At 35.3% G+C, this 18,976-nt stretch overlaps 1 protein-coding gene across 1 annotated transcript in view; it reads left to right on the top strand.

Annotated features, from left to right (window-relative positions):
- The window catches only part of LOC128231747 (meiosis 1 arrest protein-like), a 22,563-nt gene extending 3,587 nt beyond the window's left edge, over nt 1–18,976 (top strand). Inside the window, exons 4-13 of the mRNA XM_052944919.1 lie at nt 5,835–5,948; nt 6,623–6,770; nt 9,445–9,561; nt 10,549–10,628; nt 11,022–11,165; nt 12,136–12,237; nt 15,433–15,678; nt 15,998–16,111; nt 16,369–16,493; nt 18,240–18,976. Of these exons, the coding sequence (XP_052800879.1) occupies nt 5,835–5,948; nt 6,623–6,770; nt 9,445–9,561; nt 10,549–10,628; nt 11,022–11,165; nt 12,136–12,237; nt 15,433–15,678; nt 15,998–16,111; nt 16,369–16,493; nt 18,240–18,405 (1,356 nt within the window). The 3' untranslated portion in view covers nt 18,406–18,976. The remainder of the gene's footprint in view (nt 1–5,834; nt 5,949–6,622; nt 6,771–9,444; nt 9,562–10,548; nt 10,629–11,021; nt 11,166–12,135; nt 12,238–15,432; nt 15,679–15,997; nt 16,112–16,368; nt 16,494–18,239) is intronic.

Genomic DNA, 18,976 nt, shown 5'->3' with positions numbered 1-18,976 from the left:
TGCACATTTATGTTGGCCCTAATGGTTAATGAAGAGATCTGGGATGACTTTGTTCTACAAAGCGATAACTAAGGGAAACTCAGAATCTTGTTGCAGCTGGTATGATACCAATTTTTGTCAATGGCCAAATTATTGAAACCTTATGTTGCCCAAACATGTGAGATAAAATCTCTGATTGCTGATTCCTTGCTCATGCTGGGTCAAGTTCAATTCAACACTCTGTAGGTAGGAGATACAGTTGAACACCGCTATTCCAAACACCGTTTATTCGAAATTATCGCTATTTCGAAATTATTTCTTGGTCCCAATTTTACTCCTTTCCTTGGTCCAATTAGGGGGGACTATGTTCATGGCACACCATATACCTGTGGAAGTTATGGCTGCAGCAAACAGGCGACCTACGCCGGATACATGCAAATTTAGTACAAACATGATTTTTCTGCAGAAGCCAAGGAAGGCCAGTGCAACCGCAACATCAGCTGCTTACCTAAACTATTCTTCAAGTCTAAGGTAAATAAAGCAACTTGGAAAGGTTGCATTTTTGTTATGAATGGTCAAAATTGACTTCAGAAAAGTGGGTACTTGAAACAGTTCACGGATACAAAATTATATTTGATCCTCCAGTTCAAAAGAAGTATCCCCATGAAACTATGCTTTCAGGTTCTGAAAAAAAATAAAATAATTAACTTATGGAATTAAATGAATTTGTGCATTATGAAAAGTTCAAACAAGAAACTTTTCCTTTTGTCTTGGAGCTTGTACAGCCCAATTATTTTTTCACAGTCTCTTTTTTTTATCAAAGCGCATTGGTTTATTCCCATTGATGAAAGCTCTTTAAATTCCTTGAGTTTGAATTGAGAAATCAACTGTATAACTGTTGTGTTTGACTCTGTTTTTGTCTTAGATCTGCACCTTATTGTTTTAACCAAGGGCTTAAACCTGTACATGGTTTCGTTCATGAATGGGTATAATAGTATTATATTTATGACAGCATAAATATGCATGGTGATAAAAACATTTATATACAAAACATGGGGCTTTTGAATGACATACTAGAGTCATTAATAATTATTATCAATGATGAAAAATCTATGAAAATCCCAACACAGAGAATACCTTACTTTGGTTTCATTATTGACTCAGTTTTATTCTGGGTTTTCCTGCCTGAAAGCGAAATTCATAAAAACATTTTGACAATGGCTACTGTCTAGGGAACTGATAAACTTCCTTGATTTGGCATCATTTATTGGCCTGATAATAAGCACATTCTTTACAATTTTAGAATATAAGTATGAGACAATGTTCATGCATTATAGCCTATTTTTGAGTCAATTATGCAACTTGACAGAGATGCTTGATTACAAATTTGTTAGCACTTTATCAATGTCTATAAAACATTGATTAAAAAAATGGCAAGAAAATAAGACAAGACCATATTTCTTTGACCATACAAAAGGATGCATCTAGTCATGGTTATGGCTCATTTTTTGTTTACAAAAAGTAATTGGGTGGCAGTCATTGGTCATATGAGGAAGCTTTGTCTCATATCAATTACCTCAAATTGCTTGCAATTTTCTTTGACTTGAAGATGGGTTTTAAGAAAGGTATTCAGGTTGCAATTCAATGTGACAATACTACTGCAATTGCATGCATAAACAGTAAAGGTGGAATGCACTCAAAAAGTATGGATGTACTGGCTCAACAAATATGGGAATGGTGTATTATTAGAGACATTTATGTCACAGCATTCCATTTGCCAGGAGTGGACAATTCAAAGAGCTTTTCTTCTGAATTGTTCAGAATGGAAACCATATATTTTCCCACCTTTTCAACTTCTTGGTATTGTCTTCAACAAGATAAGGGAAGATGAAGTAGATCAAGATTATTTTGTCCACTTTGGACAAATCAAACTTGGTTTCCACTATTTTTAAAATCTTGTATTTCTGTTTCTGTCAGATTGCCGCTACACAAAGATTTGTTGAGTCTACCTCACACCAGCAAGGTATACCTGAGTCTACCTCACACCAGCAAGGTATACCTGAGTCTACCTCACACCAGCAAGGTATACCTGAGTCTACCTCACACCAGCAAGGCATACCTGAGTCTACCTCACACCAGCAAGGCATACCTGAGTCTACCTCACACCAGCAAGGCATACCTGAGTCTACCTCACACCAGCAAGGTATACCTGAGTCTACCTCACACCAGCAAGGTATACCTGAGTCTACCTCACACCAGCAAGGCATACCTGAGTCTACCTCACACCAGCAAGGTATACCTGAGTCTACATCACACAAGCAAGGTATACCTGAGTCTACCTCACACCAGCAAGGTACACCTGAGTCTACCTCACACCAGCAAGGTATACCTGAGTCTACCTCACACCAGCATGGTATACCTGAGTCTACCTCACACCAGCATGGTATACCTGAGTCTACCTCACACCAGCAAGGCATACCTGAGTCTACCTCACACCAGCAAGGTATACCTGAGTCTACCTCACACAAGCAAGGTATACCTGAGTCTACCTCACACCAGCAAGGTACACCTGAGTCTACCTCACACCAGCAAGGTATACCTGAGTCTACCTCACACCAGCAAGGTATACCTGAGTCTACCTCACACCAGCATGGTATACCTGATTACCAAACATCTGCAACTTAGTGGAGCGATTGCATCTGGACAGAACTGCAGAATTGCGGAATTCCAGACATTGCTATCAACTTGATTCTAGAAAGTTGGCGTCCAGGAAACAGTATTCTGCCGCATGGACTTGATGGCACATGTGATGTAGTCTCAATTCAATTAGACCATGTGAAAGTGACATGATTTCATATTTAGTGTATTTAAAACAAATGAATAAATCTTTAAGTGTTATAAGATAACTCAGATATTAAGTCAGTAATTTTAAAAACTGTTAAAGTTTTGAATCCTGATTCAATGATGAACATAAATCGTGTAAATAGATTTAAAAAAGGCTTGCATAGTGAAATGCCTCCAAAACCTAGGTATACAACAACATGGAATTTAGGAAAAATTCTAAGGCTTATTTCATCATGGATGCCTGTTGAATCTCTTTCATTAAAGTGATTTACATTTAAATTTGTTGCGTTGGTAACTTTATTAACAGCAGCAAGGGTTCAGACATTGAAGGCTATGAGTGATGATCAGTTGTGTACAAACAATAACACTGTGCTTTTCTGTGCTTTTTAATTGTTGAGATATCTTAAAGAATTACAAACCCGGACAGAGTTTTGTATTACAGTTTAAGCTCATGATATACCTAGTTTGTGTTCAGTAAGAACCTTGAAACATTATTTAAAATGTACAAAAAATCTTAATAAGGATAAACAATTGTTTGTGTCATTTAAAACCTATGAAGGGCTGACAGCTAGTACCTAAGCTCGTTGGTTGAAAAAAGTACTGAAGTATTGATACAAAGGAATTTAAAGCTCACTTTTTTTGTACAGCTTCTTTTGCATTTGGTACGGCAGGTTGCAAATTATAAAATGTAAGACATTTTGAAAACTGCTATTTGGTCTTCTTCCAAAAATTGCAAAAAAATCTATCTTAAGAGATGTGAGAGATGACAATAAGAACATTTTTTAGCAGTGTTTGGGTGTTATCAGTGATGATTTTAATCCCGCGGAATTGGGACCCATCCCCTGAAATTAAAAAAAATGTAGATCAAGGTTGACAATGAAATGATAAAATTAAAAGTGAAAGGATTGTATTATATTTTTATACTACGAATTGAAATGATGATGATTTTATAATATTTAGTTTATTCTTTTCTTGTATGTATATTAGAGCAATAAATCAATTTATGTAAATAATTGTTCAGATTTCTGTATTTCAAGAAAAGAGAATATAATCAGTTTTAATAAATATTAACTAGGGATGCAAACGAATGGCAAAATTGATATTCGAATATTCGGTAATTCTTTCGATTGAATATTTGAATATACGATTACTGAAATACATATGTTGGAAGTTGTAGTAAACTACTAATATTATTCGCTTAAGTGATAGCCGGGTCAATTTTACCCTACTTTGTCATAGCCAGTATGCGCAGCGGACCCCGATTTCCCCCAAATGAGCCTTTGAAATTCGCAATTTTCAGGAGAAAAAAAACACCAATACATTTAAAACAGACAAACAGCAAAATCAAATAAACTCAATTCCACTGCCTTTATATATATAAACAATGTGAAATTAGATGGATTCCTAGTCAAAATAGAGCTTTGCGCCAACGGAGGGTCTTTCCGTAGGACAAGCAGCCTCGTTCTTAGATTGACTTCTTAATTGACTAAATATAACTATGGAAAACCCAAACCAACTCGGGAACTAGTAAAATGATCAAACGAAAACATATCTGGATTTGACTCATCCAGTGTTCAACAATAAAGAAAATATATCCTTAAACACTATACTATACATTAACATTTCAAAGCACGAAAATTGTAAACACATGGAAACACATATATGTAACAACATTATTGTAGCACATGGCATTCATATCATCATGACGATTTGAGCTATGTTGCACAGCTTAATTTGCAGCCAAGAAAAAAAATTGCTGTTAAAGTCGATTCCTAGTCAGTTATTGTAAAAGTAGGGGGACTTTTTACACTATCCGACGATATGTCCCTAAATGACACACGACACGTGTTTATTGTATTGTCATCACATTCACACCTCTGACATTAGGGGCCGGTCGTTGTAAAAACAAAACAAACAAACTTTATAAACAACAACAGTGTTGTAGTGTTGTAGGCAAAAGGTTTTTTTATTCTCTTTATTGAGAATTAGTATTATTACTCTTTTTTCTAATATTGGAATACCGATTTTGACATTCGAATACCAAACGTTTGATCGAATATTCATTTGCAACCCTAATATTAACCATTTTATTGATTTCTTGGACAAATCAAGCGGTATGTTTGGTTAAACAAGATGACAGAAACAGTCTAAAAAGAATATGAGATGTGCACATGAATCTCGTGCTTAAATATGATACTGTCACGTGATATCGGGTCATATTTTTTTACCTGTAAAGAGCAACAATTCATGAGTCACTACCGGTAAAGTGATTATAATGCTTGTATATTTTCAGCCTCCACTATTCTCAAATAATGTCCCCGTCTGGCACAAAATGCTTGGATTTGGGGTCATTTTTCTGATCCCGTATCATGCTAGTAGGGTGTGTTGAATGCTGCATTTTATACATAGATGGTTTTATTTTATTTTTTTTACGATATATTATAAACTAATGAACCAATAAAAAAATTCAGGAATATGCTGAATTTCCTAGAATTTTTTTGGAAAGAACTGAGCTGCTAAATTGTGTTTATATTCAAGTCAATGCACTGAATCATTAATGCGCTTGATTGATGATGTCGTTTACAGAATGGAAATTCCATGAAAAGTGTCAAAACTTTAAGTGCAGTTTCCTTTGTTAAAACTACAAACAGCAGGTTATTGTATTGACTTAAACAAAGAAGACATTAAACAAAAGGAATATTATGATAGGATGCTTTTCTGACAATCTGTATCATGACTCGTGCCATATATGAACATGCATTTGTCTCGACCATAACGTGCAACAAACTCGATGTGATACAGTATGTCAGGAAAGCAGTCTATCATAATATCCCCTATATATTTAATGGTAAAAAAAATCAAATTGAGTAAATATACTTTTGGTATCAATGGGTGATAAACACTGCAATCTTTCACAGAAACAAATGGTATCCTTTATTTTCTGTTAGTTTAATATTATTTAGATCTTTGCATAAAATAATGCATATATGTAAGTGATGTAATAATTTCAGTCAAGTGGTTTCTGCCATCAGTTGGAGATAATCTTGTTGACCTGCCAGAGTAGTAGACTAGTACAGAAAGGTGTTGACATGGCTCTCACTTCCATCGATACTGATAGTCTTAAGGTATGTCAACTGTAGTACAAATATCTAATTTTCAAAAAAAAAAGGTATCGGGCAGTTTTTAGTTGTAACGCCAAAATGTTCAACTGCTTAACTTGACAATCTGTAAGGATATCACATGGAACCAAGTACACATCTTTGCAATGATTATATGGGAAAATGTTGCTTGCCCTTACACCCTAGTGTAAAAGTTTTTAGTTATGACAGGGCCCTTTATCTCATTCTAAAACATTAATTTTGTATTCATTTTCTAGATAACATTGGAAATAAGTTTTAGTCAAAATGAAGCTTTTTTCCCAAGCAAAAAGGCCCTGGCCCCACTCCCAATTTGGTTAGAAAAAACACTGATAACAAGAGAATATTATCAGCATACTTTGGTTTTCTGGCCCTTTAGATATCTATATATATTTTAGTATGATAAAAAACCTATTCTTGTTTGGGCTGTATCTCAGAAAGTACTGGCTTGATTTCAATGAAACTTTATGTGAAGCTTAACTTACCAGAGAAGATGGTTATATTATCAGCTGGTCCTGGCTTGATAATATTTCACAGAGTTTCTAACCTGTGGTGGAGCCTACCCGGTACATTGTTTTAAACGATAACCTAGCTTTGTTCAAATTCGCTGCAAATGAATTATTGTTTCACTGAACTGAATCTCAGATACAATTCTGTGACAGAGTATCCAGGTGGTGTGCCTGAGTGGTGCCAGTCTATTTGGCGAGGAAGACATATTTGCATATGGGAGCCAGTCTAGTGAGAGCCTCTCGGACCCCTCTAGTGAATCCAGCCTTAACTCACTCATAGAGGTCAACACCATACAGCCTGGTGAGGAGTAAACAATTGTTTATTCAATATTCACACTGTTGCTATTCCCTATATGAATATGTGATCTGATTCACAAACTATGCTTGTGATTGGTCAAATTTCTTTTTCTTGGTAGATATACTGTAAAATAAATGTGACATCAATGAAACCAGAAACATTATTGATGCTGTTGCTGTTGAAGGCATATATTTCACACTTTGTTCAGCTGTTGCTGTTGAAGGCATATATTTCACACTTTGTTCAGCTGTTGTTGTTGAAGGCATATACTTTACACTTTGTTCAGCTGTTGCTGTTAAAGGCATATATTTCACACTTTGTTCAGCTGTTGCTGTTGAAGGCATATATTTCACACTTTGTTCATCTGTTGCTGTTGAAGGCATATATTTCACACTTTGTTCAAGTGTTATTTCATGTTAATGTGTTATGTTTTTGTAGGATGATTTTAGGGATCTTTTGCAGATGAAGAGTGTAAAAAACATTTGACTTTAGATCTGTAAAATTGGGATACATGTGATAAGCTTACCCATAATCTTAAAATCCTTTGGTCTTCACAATCGTATTGTGCACTGTCCAAATGTTTTTAGTGAAATTAGTTTGCAATTACAGCCTGGCCATGATTTCAATATTCTGAGAAGTTTTATTGTAAAAGATAAACATTCTGCTAAATGTATCTGGCTTCTTATGTATCAAAGATTAGTGTTCTGCAAATTGTCTCTAAAAAGGCTTTGTCTGCGTCTTGCAGAATAAATCACCTATTATGCCATTGATTTTACAATTCTTTGATGAGCTTCAAGGTTGAATAGGGATTGAATTTCATGTCCTGTCAATAAATCAAGCAAACAAGTTGGTCAATTTAGTCATCTTTTCTTCGTCATAAATTGATGTCTCATGCTTGATCTAAAGTAGAGGATATCCAATAGTGTAGTGTGATCCTTTGCATGATGATATCAGTATTTGTGAAAGTTGGAATGAAGATGAACAATTTAATATTTAAGACAGTCATCATGTATTTCAGATATTTAAGTATCTTACAGGTTTTACCAATTTGAAAGTGAAAACTCATTATATCTCCTTCCATAAATAGGGAGACATTGTTTTTGCTCGAATCGTCTGTCTGTCCGTCACAAATCATGTCCACTCCGTATCTCTTGAACTGCTTCAAGGATTTTAAAATTACTTGCCACAAATGTTCACCATATTGAGACAATGTGCAGAGCGCATTTTTAAACTAGCTCAGGGCAAGGTCATACTAAGAGGTCAATGTCATATGACTGCATTAAATTATTTTCATGTCTGCTCCATATCTCATAGACTGCTTAAAAGATTTTGAAATAAATCACCACATATGTTCACTTTATTAAAACTATGTGCAAAGCACATGTGACAACCAGCTCTGTTAAAGGTCAAGGTCACACTTAAAGGTCTATGGTCATATGACAATATTTTGTGTCCGCTCATGTCTCTTGAATGGCTTTATGAAATAACTTGCCACAAAGTACCCCATTGTTGATACAATGTGCAGAGCACATATTATAACCAGTTTGGTTCAAGGTCACACTTAGAGATCAAAGGTAATATGAATATAATTTGACTATATTTTGTTTGCCCTCCATATCTCTTGAACAACTTGAAGGATTTTGAAATAACTTTCACAAATGTTCACCAAATGGAGACGTTGTGCAGAGGGCATGTTACAACCAGCTCAGTTCAAGGTCAGCTCATATATTTTGACTATATTTTCTGTTCGCTACCTGTCTCTGAATGAGATAACCATAGGGGGAGACATCTTTATTTTATAACAAAAACAACTGTTTAGTTAAGTTTTCTATATTTTTAACCAAGTTTTCAATAAAAACTGGTTTAGTTGAATGGGGATGATATTTGGAGGGTACACCAAGTTTTTAATCAAAACTGGTTTAGTTGAATGGGGATGATGTTTGGAGGGTACGCTGGTGGACTGGCGCTTAACATTGGTTTCTACCAAATAACTTAAGTTAGCATTGATGGATAGTGATGAACTTTGGTGTGTATGTAGCTTATGTGAAGAGCTAGCTTGTGATTGCTTTTTATGGGGTTGGGATCAGGGTCACTGTTATTAACGATAGAAATACTGTTTCCAACCAGTAACAAAATTAGGATTGATGGATAGTGATGAAACTTGGTGTGTAGGTAACTTATTTGAAGAACTAGCTTGGGATTGCTTTTGAGGGGGTGGGGTCAAGATCAGAATCATGTAACTTAGTATGAATATTGCAGCAAAAATAGCCACAGAAGATACTTAACTAGAGTCATTTTTAGTTTCATGTATCTATCTTCTTCATAAAAATAAAGAGGAAGGCTACTTCTTTTTTCTATCTTGTACAAGAAATTTATTGGCTATAATTTCTAATTGCCCATATAAAACCCCATATTTCGCCGCATTGCAGCTCTTCTAGTTCGTTTTTTGTCTTAATTCAATAGAGAAATCGTTTTTTGACGAGACTTGGCTGTTTGGTCAGACAAGTTTTATGAACCCTGTGCTACACTGTTGATGGTAACAAACTTATTTTGTTTGCAGACCTGCTGTGATTACAGAATGTGTTCAAGAACTTTTAGTTGAATAAATAAAAAAAACGCTTATTTTTCACTCTTTAGTTACTTTATGATAACAGCCCAAGAAATATTTGTATTTCAGACTTGCTTTGCCTACAGAACCTGTTCATGGGCTGGTTGACAGATTCAAGCACAGACAGTGAACACCTACACATCCTCCTTCCAGCACCACAATACTCTTGTACCAATACATACTCTGGTACCAATACATACTCTGAAACAATTATGTCTCTGAATTGCAAGTATTCAAAAAACCAGATTTAAAAAACAAACACTTGTAGATTTGTTTCTGGAATATTTAATAGGATAATTTCTATTCTCTCTGCATAACTCATGATTCATGCAAGTAAAGAAAGAAAAAAATGTATTACCGCAGAATGATTCACTCAGCAAATAACATCTATTAAATAAGTAAATTCTCTTTTATTTCCTTATCGATTTAGGGCCGAAATTCAAACCAATTTCCAATGTGTAAAACTTTTTTTACCAAAAGTGGAAATTCCAAGTTTCTGTTGTCATTGTCTTTTTTTTATGTGCCTGTTAAAAGAAAAGCAAATATTTGATGGTTTCACCTGCAGCCTATTTTTGCCAATGTTCAGAATGTTGTCTGATCAATAACTTAAGAAGCATTTTTCCAATCAACACCGAATTTAGTCAAAATGTGTATGGGCAGAATATCTGGATCAATATCAATGAATGACCTGCCATATCACTCCAGTATTTTGCGACATTTGGTGCTCTTGTTTAATTTATTGATGTATTTATTTTATCCAAATATTGCATCCCCAAACCATTTTGTACAGATGAGCTGGTGTATTCTTAAAGAAACGAACATAAGCTTTACTGTGTATTTTTATTTATTTTTTCTAGGGAAAATTGAAATTCCCTATTTTAGTCTTAATGACACATTTTCCCCAAACAGAAAGCCCCTTGCCCCAGTCCCAAAATGGTAGAAAATAAGTACTGAAATTAAAACTGTTTAACTGCTTGTTTAATTTGTTATGTTAAGTTAAGCCAGTTTGTTATTGAACATCTTGTATGACTGTACCAAGTCAATATATGAATATATGGCTAAAATGTCCCTGAGTTGTCCCCCTTGAACATATAAGAAAACCAAAGTATTGGCATCTATATATGATTCTATTGTTAAAGCAAATGATTGTTTATTTAATCAATATTATTCCAGCTGAATCCTGTCTTACAATAAAGTGTGACATCCATGAGAGAATCCTCCAGCCAGCTCAACTTCCAAGCTACTGTCAGTTTGTATGAACTTATTGATTCATCAAAGACTTATAAGGCTTTTAACATCACATTTTGACGGCCTTATCTATGAATATCATCCTGGTAGTTATTTATGGACATATCCCTGAAAACGACTATACTTAACAAAATTCAATGCATGATCAGTGTTTTAGTAATCATGTGTGACTAATAAACTTGCACATTGAGAAATGTCTGTTGCTTCTCATTAAGGTGTCATCAAGTCTAATGCCTGATTTACAAATAAGTTCTAGTGATCGTCCACAACATGGATATATGGATGTAAACCAAGTTCATGTATTCTAGTTTTAAGACATAGTTTTATTATTTTTTACTCTATATTGAGGCAAAAAGTTAAATCTGTCAAATATTTTAAATAACAATACCACAATTCAGAGCCTGCATGCAGACTCGAGCTTGATGAAGGTGGTATTCCCCAGCACCAGTAAAGCTGTTGGTCTGAAGATCCCAGTCCACAGGCTCAAGGTCCAGGCCATCCTCCCTGTTAGCCACATCTGTGACTCTGTTGTGTTTGGCATGGTGATTATAATGATATTTTTACAAAAAATGTCCTTGGTGCCATATGCAATGATGTCCTAGAGTTCATGTTTGAATTTTAATTTTTGACATGTGCTGTATGTCAAGTGATGTTTTTAAAAATATTCACATGCAACTTTGTTCACAGTTAAGTGACTATACAGGGGCCATATTCATTTGAAAAATTCCAACCTTTTCGAAACTTAAACGACAAATTTTATTCATCCCCTTTTTTATTAGCAAACTAATTCATATGCCTTTATTATTTGTATCTTTTACTTGCTTATTTTCACATCTCTGGTGTAAAAATATTTTTATATTTCTTTAAATTCAACTTAGAAAAAGGCACTTCTTCAGTAAGTTGAAAATTTCACTAAGATGTTTTATGAATACCACCCCTGGTCCATGATGAAAGTTTCATAATTCTTGAGCAATCTTCAGTTTTCCTCTTTTCCAGCAGGAAAACAGCCCTGGACTGGTGTCCATACAATTAATACAAAACCTAACATTCAAAATTAAAAGAACTTTGAAATAAAAACATTCAAACAGTATGATAATATATTTAAGACATATAATATGTCTTAAATATATCATCATACTGTTTGAATGTTTTTAAACCTGTTCATGGCAGTTCATAATAGTTCTGTGGACGAGTCATACAGAGAGATAATAAATTGAAGCACTGAATAAGAGACAGCCAGGGAAATGGTTAATGTCCTGTGTTTCTAAGCCTCTATTTGTCTGTTTTTTATCTGATATATTAAGATTGGTGGGAAAAGCTTATCATCTTTCTAGAAAATTGTAGTTTCAATTAGCTTTAAGACAAGCAAGGATGAAATATGAATGTAAAAACTATCACATTTTACTTTATGGAATTTTTCATGACGACTATATGAAAGTGCACAATGGCAAACTAGCATGAGGCATAATTATTTTATAATTACAAACTTTGAAAAAGGATGTAATATTTCAGCCCATGATAGCAAATGCGACCTCTTGCTGGCGGATTGACTGGGATGAATTAGAGAGAAACCAGCAGTTGTTCTACACACTCAGTCACACCCTCGCATCACAGGTATATGACACATTATTGCAACACTCAACACACCATTACAACACTCAACACACCATTGCAACACTCAACACACCATTACAACACTCAACACACCATTGCAACACTCTACACACCATTGAAATACTCAACACACCATCACAACACTCTACACACAATTACAACACTAAACACACCATTGCAACACTCAGCACACCATTGCAACACTCTACACACCATTGCAATACTCAACACACCATTGCAACACTCTACACACCATTGCAATACTCAACACACCATTGCAATACTCAACACACCATTGCAACACTCAACGCACCATTGCAACACTCAACACACCATTACAACACTTGACATACCATTGCAACACTCAACACACCATTGCCACACTCTACACACCATTGCAATACTCAACACACCATTGCAACACTCAACACACCATTACAACACTTGACACACCATTGCAACACTCAACACACCATTGCAACACTATTGTAACACTCAACACACCAATGCAACACTCAACACACCATTGCAACACTCAACGCACCTTTACAACACTCAACACACCATTGCAACTCTCAACACACCATTGCAACACTCAACACACCATTGCAATACTCAACACACCATTGCAACACTCAACACATCATTGCAACACTCAACACACCATTGCAACACTCAACGCACCATTGCAACACTCAACACACCATTGCAACACTCAACGCACCATTGCAACACTCAACGCACCATTGCAACACTCAACGCACCATTGCAACACTCAACGCACCATTACAACACTCAACACACCATTGCAACACTCAACGCACCATTGCAACACTCAACGCACCATTACAACACTCAACACACCATTGCAACACTCAACGCACCTTTACAACACTCAACACACCATTGCAACACTCAACACACCATTGCAACACTCAACACACCATTGCAACACTCAACACACCATTGCAACACTCAACACACCATTGCAACAGTCAACACACCATTGCAACACTCAACACACCACACCATTGCAACATTGAACACACCATTACAACACTCAACACACCATTGCAATACTCAACACACCATTGCAACACTCAACACACCATTGCAACACTCTTGTGACACTCGACACACCATTACTGCATTTTAAAAAGATGAAATGCAATGCCTGTACTTAGACTATAGACTCAAGTTTTGTATTTATATGACTTCCCAGGTCTCAAGGTTGTGTGGTCTTTGTTCTCTGGGTCATCAAAAATCTATCTTGTGAATCCTTTCAGTTAAGAAAAAATCAATCAAACTGCGAGAGAGAAGAACTTAATATTGCCGGAAAAAAATAATCCTTTTTGTCAGGGCTTCCAATATTTGCAAAATGACAATGCTGAGTGCCATGGTCTAGTGAAAACCAATGTAGCTTTGAATTCGCCAAAGTATTCTAAAACCATCTAATTCAACTTGAGACACGACAACTTGATGAACCTAGGGAAGACTCTTTAGTCTTCTTAATTATTATACATCCTCAAACAAAGACTGAAAGGTGTAAGGTGTATTTAAGGCTCATCATATGGTTAGTGTATTTGATGGGCTGGCAAGTACACCACTGCAAAATGTTTGTGGAGCAACCTTCTTCAACAAATTACAAGGGATTGTTCTGAATGACTTCCAACACATCACTCCACCCACATACAAATTGTTTTATTTTTGAGGTAATCTCTTTCAACAAGTTCCTCATGTCTTTGCCATTGGCAAAATCCTTGACCAAAAGTATTGGTAGTAAGGTGTATGGCAAAACTGCTTCCACCATTTAGGTGGGTTTGAAATATGCAAAAACATAAGTCCAGTAAATGCATTCAACACTTTATATTTATTCACATAGCATACATGCCACTCAAGATTGGAAAAATGCCATTTCAAGTATTTCACATATATGAAAGCCATAAATATCCTTTAAATCACCCAATTGATTTAAATAATAAAAAGGTATGTCACGTTCTTCTAAGAAAATTCACTCACTTTACGCTGTTAATTTTTCAAGGAAGCCATGTTGCATCAGACCAGACGACAGCCAAGTTATGTTCATTCAAAAAATATTTTATCTCTAAGATTTTTATGATTTTTTTCTCTCTGAGTGCAGATATTGGACTGAATTTAATGTATAAAAAGTATAAACTGTGTGCATCACTCAGACTTAAACTAAACATCCATCTTAAGTAGCATTCTCAATCTAAAATAAAAGAGAGGGCATCCTGGACCACATCCTGGTTCTGGTACTTAGCATTATGTTATAAAGTGCCATTAGGGTAGTAATCACTTGTGTGGTAATAACAGTTTTAGAAGTTCAATAAGTGATTTTATTGAAAATCATCAAATTAATTTATAATTATCAATCTGTAGTAGCATCTGAAACAGGCTTCTTTCATACTACCAGTATTGGAAAAAAATACTATTAAGAAATTTCTGCAGTATTGAAAAATGTTTCCATTTCCACGATTTTTTCAAAGTCAGCGATAAGTTCACTTTTCCCTAAAATTTCAGCCTAGGATGAGCCCTGAATGTATATTTAAACATGTTTCCTGTTGCATTAGAATACATCTCAGGATTATTCTTTAAACAATGCTTTAATGGATACTTTCATTTGCATAACTTGGTTCTATCAAGGCATGAATGTGTTATCATTTAAGAGTAAATTAAACCAATATAAACGTTCCAAGTATTATGCAATGACAGTAAACAGTTGTATGCTGTTTGCCCTTTTAAGACATTTTAATACAAGAAAAGAGTAATTTGGTGGCCAGGAATATCATTTAAAAGTACAAATTATTTTCTGAAAATCTATCATGCTGTTTCATGATATGTCTCGTTGTTAATTATGTACATTTAGAAAGCTGAAACTTTTTATATTTTCAATAGTTACACCTGTCTTTCAAAGATTCGGTCAATTCTTCATAGTTGTATATTGATGTTTCATACAAAGTGGCTCAACATCTTCAGGTCATCAATAGACATAAATAAAATTTTAATAAAAATAATGACTTTGGCTAAAATTGTAACTGCAAAGTTTTTCATTGGTTTTTATCTCATTTGGAGTTGCTTTGAGTGGCATGGTAAGTTCAGAGGCCGGGTAAACGTGTGCTTTCCAGCATTATTTTTTACCTGCTGATAATATATACATAATTATATATATCTTAGGAGCAAGCATTACTCGCCAAACTGTTACCACCAGAGCCAACTCAGGGCCATGGAAGAACTGTGCGGGGAAGTACAAGCCCAGAGAGCCAGCCCTGTGGTCACTTTGTGCTGGTTCCCTCTGGGTCCGGTACCCTGCTTGTGAAGGCCGTGGCCACCAAGGAACTCATGTTGCCCCACAAAGCTGGGAGACAGATGGAGGAACCAGTACAGGAATGTATGGAAAAGATCTGCTCAAGTCTGGATCAGGTACATATGTATGTTCTGTCTGGTATTGGAAATGATCAATCAGTCTATTTTCTTGTAGATATTTTGGTAATAAGATTTTTATGGTTTGGTTTAACTTCATTGTGAAAAAGATTTTCATCGTATAAGTTTAGATGAATGAATCTGCTCTAGTCTGTTTGACAGACTCCTGGTTGAACCTAGTTCATGTACACTAGGTTTACTATTTGAGAGGCAAATTAGTTGTAGTTTAGAACTTAATCTAATGTTTTGCTCTGGAGGTTCTCTGTATTGTTTCATTGACATAAGAAGGTATTTTCATTACATCTCAACTACATTACAGCTTGTAGCCCTGGAAGCATACAACCCACTTCAGCACAGTTCTGACATTTTTGAAAGCCTTAAATGCTGTGGTAAAAAGCCTGGACCTCAGAGACAGAAAAGACCTCTTGATGAGGTATGATTTGTGTAATGATTGTAAAATTACCTAAACCATGAATTACAAGGCAATTGACATTTCTTCTTCCAGGATGAGAATTCACTTAACATAATGATTTTCACAGAATTTGTGAATTATTTATGACTCAAAGAAATATAACATGCCTTTACATAAATTCAAGTACAAACTGTTATCTATTATTTAAATACATATTATTGTTGAAGAAGTGTTCTGACAGTTTCTTCCACTAATATCATCTGACTTTCATTTCTCAGAGTCCCCATCCTGTTGCAAGCAAGGTGTCAGTTAAAGGTGGGCGTAATTTGAAGAAGCAGCCAGTGGTTCAGTCTACCTCATCTATAGAGCATGACCCCTTGGCTGACACACCACCTTCAGAAAGGTAAACCTTATAGTAAGGGTCATTTCAGGTCCCATTTCAGTTGAAAACAAAAATACAAACTGCCTTTACCTTATCTGGTATGTTTTTTTCGGTCAGTTGTTTTTCATATTAGTAATCAATAAGCCTTATATCTTTAAATGATGTCAAAATTAAATTGGGTCACCAAGCCTTCAAATTAAACATTGTTATGGATGGTTAAAATAAATCATGAGTATTATTGTACATCAGATTCCTTAAGCTAATAAAAATGGTGCTGACTGTTGAACTTCGCGAAAGAAATTTTGCCAAATTGGCACACTACGTATTTTTCTCAATAGATGGAATATTAATGAAGTATGAGCTTGTTTCATATCCTATTGTATAATACTGTCTGGAAGGAATAGCGTGCGTTCGTCTTATATTCTTCTCTCCGTGAATGTCAATCAGATGGCATCGTTCATCATACTATTGGCAAACGATCATTCTCTCGGACTAGAGCAGTGATAATCTAACCACATTGAATGGCACGATAGTAGTTCAAATTTTGTATTGAAATGGATGAAGTAATAAATAATAAATAATAGTGCTGACAGCTTAAAAGCTTTTGAGATTTACCTTGTATAAATTGCTAGTAAATTCACACTGAAAATGAAATATAGTTCTATTTTATTCATGTTCAATAAATAACTGACAGACATGTACATTTATACTGTTACCATTCTCATTATGGTAACCGTAGTAAAAACTGGTTCGAACCTTTCAGGTTGGTTGGTCATATTCACACATGTAAATTTATACACATACATGTACCATAACAACTGTATTATTAGTAACACTCTTACTAGCTGATGTTGTATGGGATATACACCCTTACATGCTAAGTGGTTTTGTACCATACGAGATCGTGGCATGAATATTCCACACATCCTTAGCTACTCACAGTATAACGATTATATCTCACCGGAAAATCTTTGTCAGGTAAAGGCAACCCCACACTTGGACAAGTTTCCACCACTAATTATTAGTACTAGTAGAACCCAGCCTAAAATGTAACTTCCGGTTCAAGAACGCTAGAATTTTCAGACGATTTTTAATTATAATGTTTTCAAGAGCTTGTTTGCGTTTTATCGTATACTAACATAGTCAGGCCTTATTTTAGAAATGTACTTCTGCAATATTATCATCGATAAATCTAGAACATGGTAAGAACCATTTTTAGTTTTCTAATTTTCTAGAAAAGTGGAATGTCCTATTCTCGAGGTAAATGGATCATACACGTTGAGCATGTGACCGCTCTTAACCAATCGAATAACTTCATTTATGTATGAGGTGAGGTATGTATCGTATGTGACGTCGTCAGCGAAAATAAGTCATGTAAAGAAATACGTGTTTTTCATGATGTTGAGGTTTCTCAACACCACGGACCTATAATGAAACCGTGGACTTATTACTTTTACGTCGTTGGTGACACACAAGTAATCGAAAATAGTTATTTTCGCATTTTTTGAAAAACTGGTACTTTTACTTGGATGTACATTGTTGAAAAATGTTTTGTCTTCTTGTCTTGGTTAAAATTTGCTTTTGGTGTTCCCTTGAATACCTCAACAGGTCTCCTGTTCACAGACGACGTTACATAAATCATAAAGACTGAGACAACAATGCTGAGGTATATTATCATTACAGGATAGACAGTGAAATAACATGGACATTCCTCTGTGGTTCGTATACACGCATGTATACTCACACACTGGTCTATTATCAATACAGGATAGAGAACAGAACGGGCATGAAGCTTCCTAGACGGGCCTTATACACCCAGCCCCACACAATGTTCACGGCAGAAACATGGGAGCCCCCTAACTCTCATTCTGCGGATAAAATCGGCTCTTCCAGGTATAGGCAGGCTTCGCTGAATTTCCCTTCAGAACTGTAGCTGGATTGTTTGAAAATTTTGAACTACATATATTCACATGTTCATAATGTTATAAGAATATGAACTGTTCCCTTTATGGACTTGATACGATGTGATAATATTATTAAATGATCTTGTTACAGTTATGTTTCAGAAATAAATTGTTAAAGCAACGTCTTGCAGTATACGATAGTGCCATATTAGCAGGACAGCCTTCATACATACAGACTGTACATACTAGGGAGGCTATTACTTCAATCAATACCAATAAAATAATCATGATAGGACATAGATATACAAGCAGCAAACAATCAGGTCACTTGGAAAAAGTGATACATTTAGGCGTTACAGGGACGATCATAAACATGGTAAACACTATAAGATATCTTGAAAGAGAATGCTAGTTTGCAAACAGTGAACCCTTTATAAAATGAAGTGGAGAAGAAACAAAAACATTTTTTAAAGAAAAGAATATACGAAAAGGAAAAGAGAAAAGTATCGCCGAAGAAATTTTTGCTTCCAAAACGGCAAACGACTCAACCGGCGACCACTGGGTTATTAACAAGGCACTCTAGTTACTACGTTACAAAGC

Source organism: Mya arenaria, chromosome 4 (assembly GCF_026914265.1).
Source record: "Mya arenaria isolate MELC-2E11 chromosome 4, ASM2691426v1".
NCBI classification, from domain to species: domain Eukaryota; kingdom Metazoa; phylum Mollusca; class Bivalvia; order Myida; family Myidae; genus Mya; species Mya arenaria.
The sequence above is the reverse complement of the archived record's forward strand: the minus strand, read 5'-3'. Positions and strand labels throughout refer to the sequence as shown.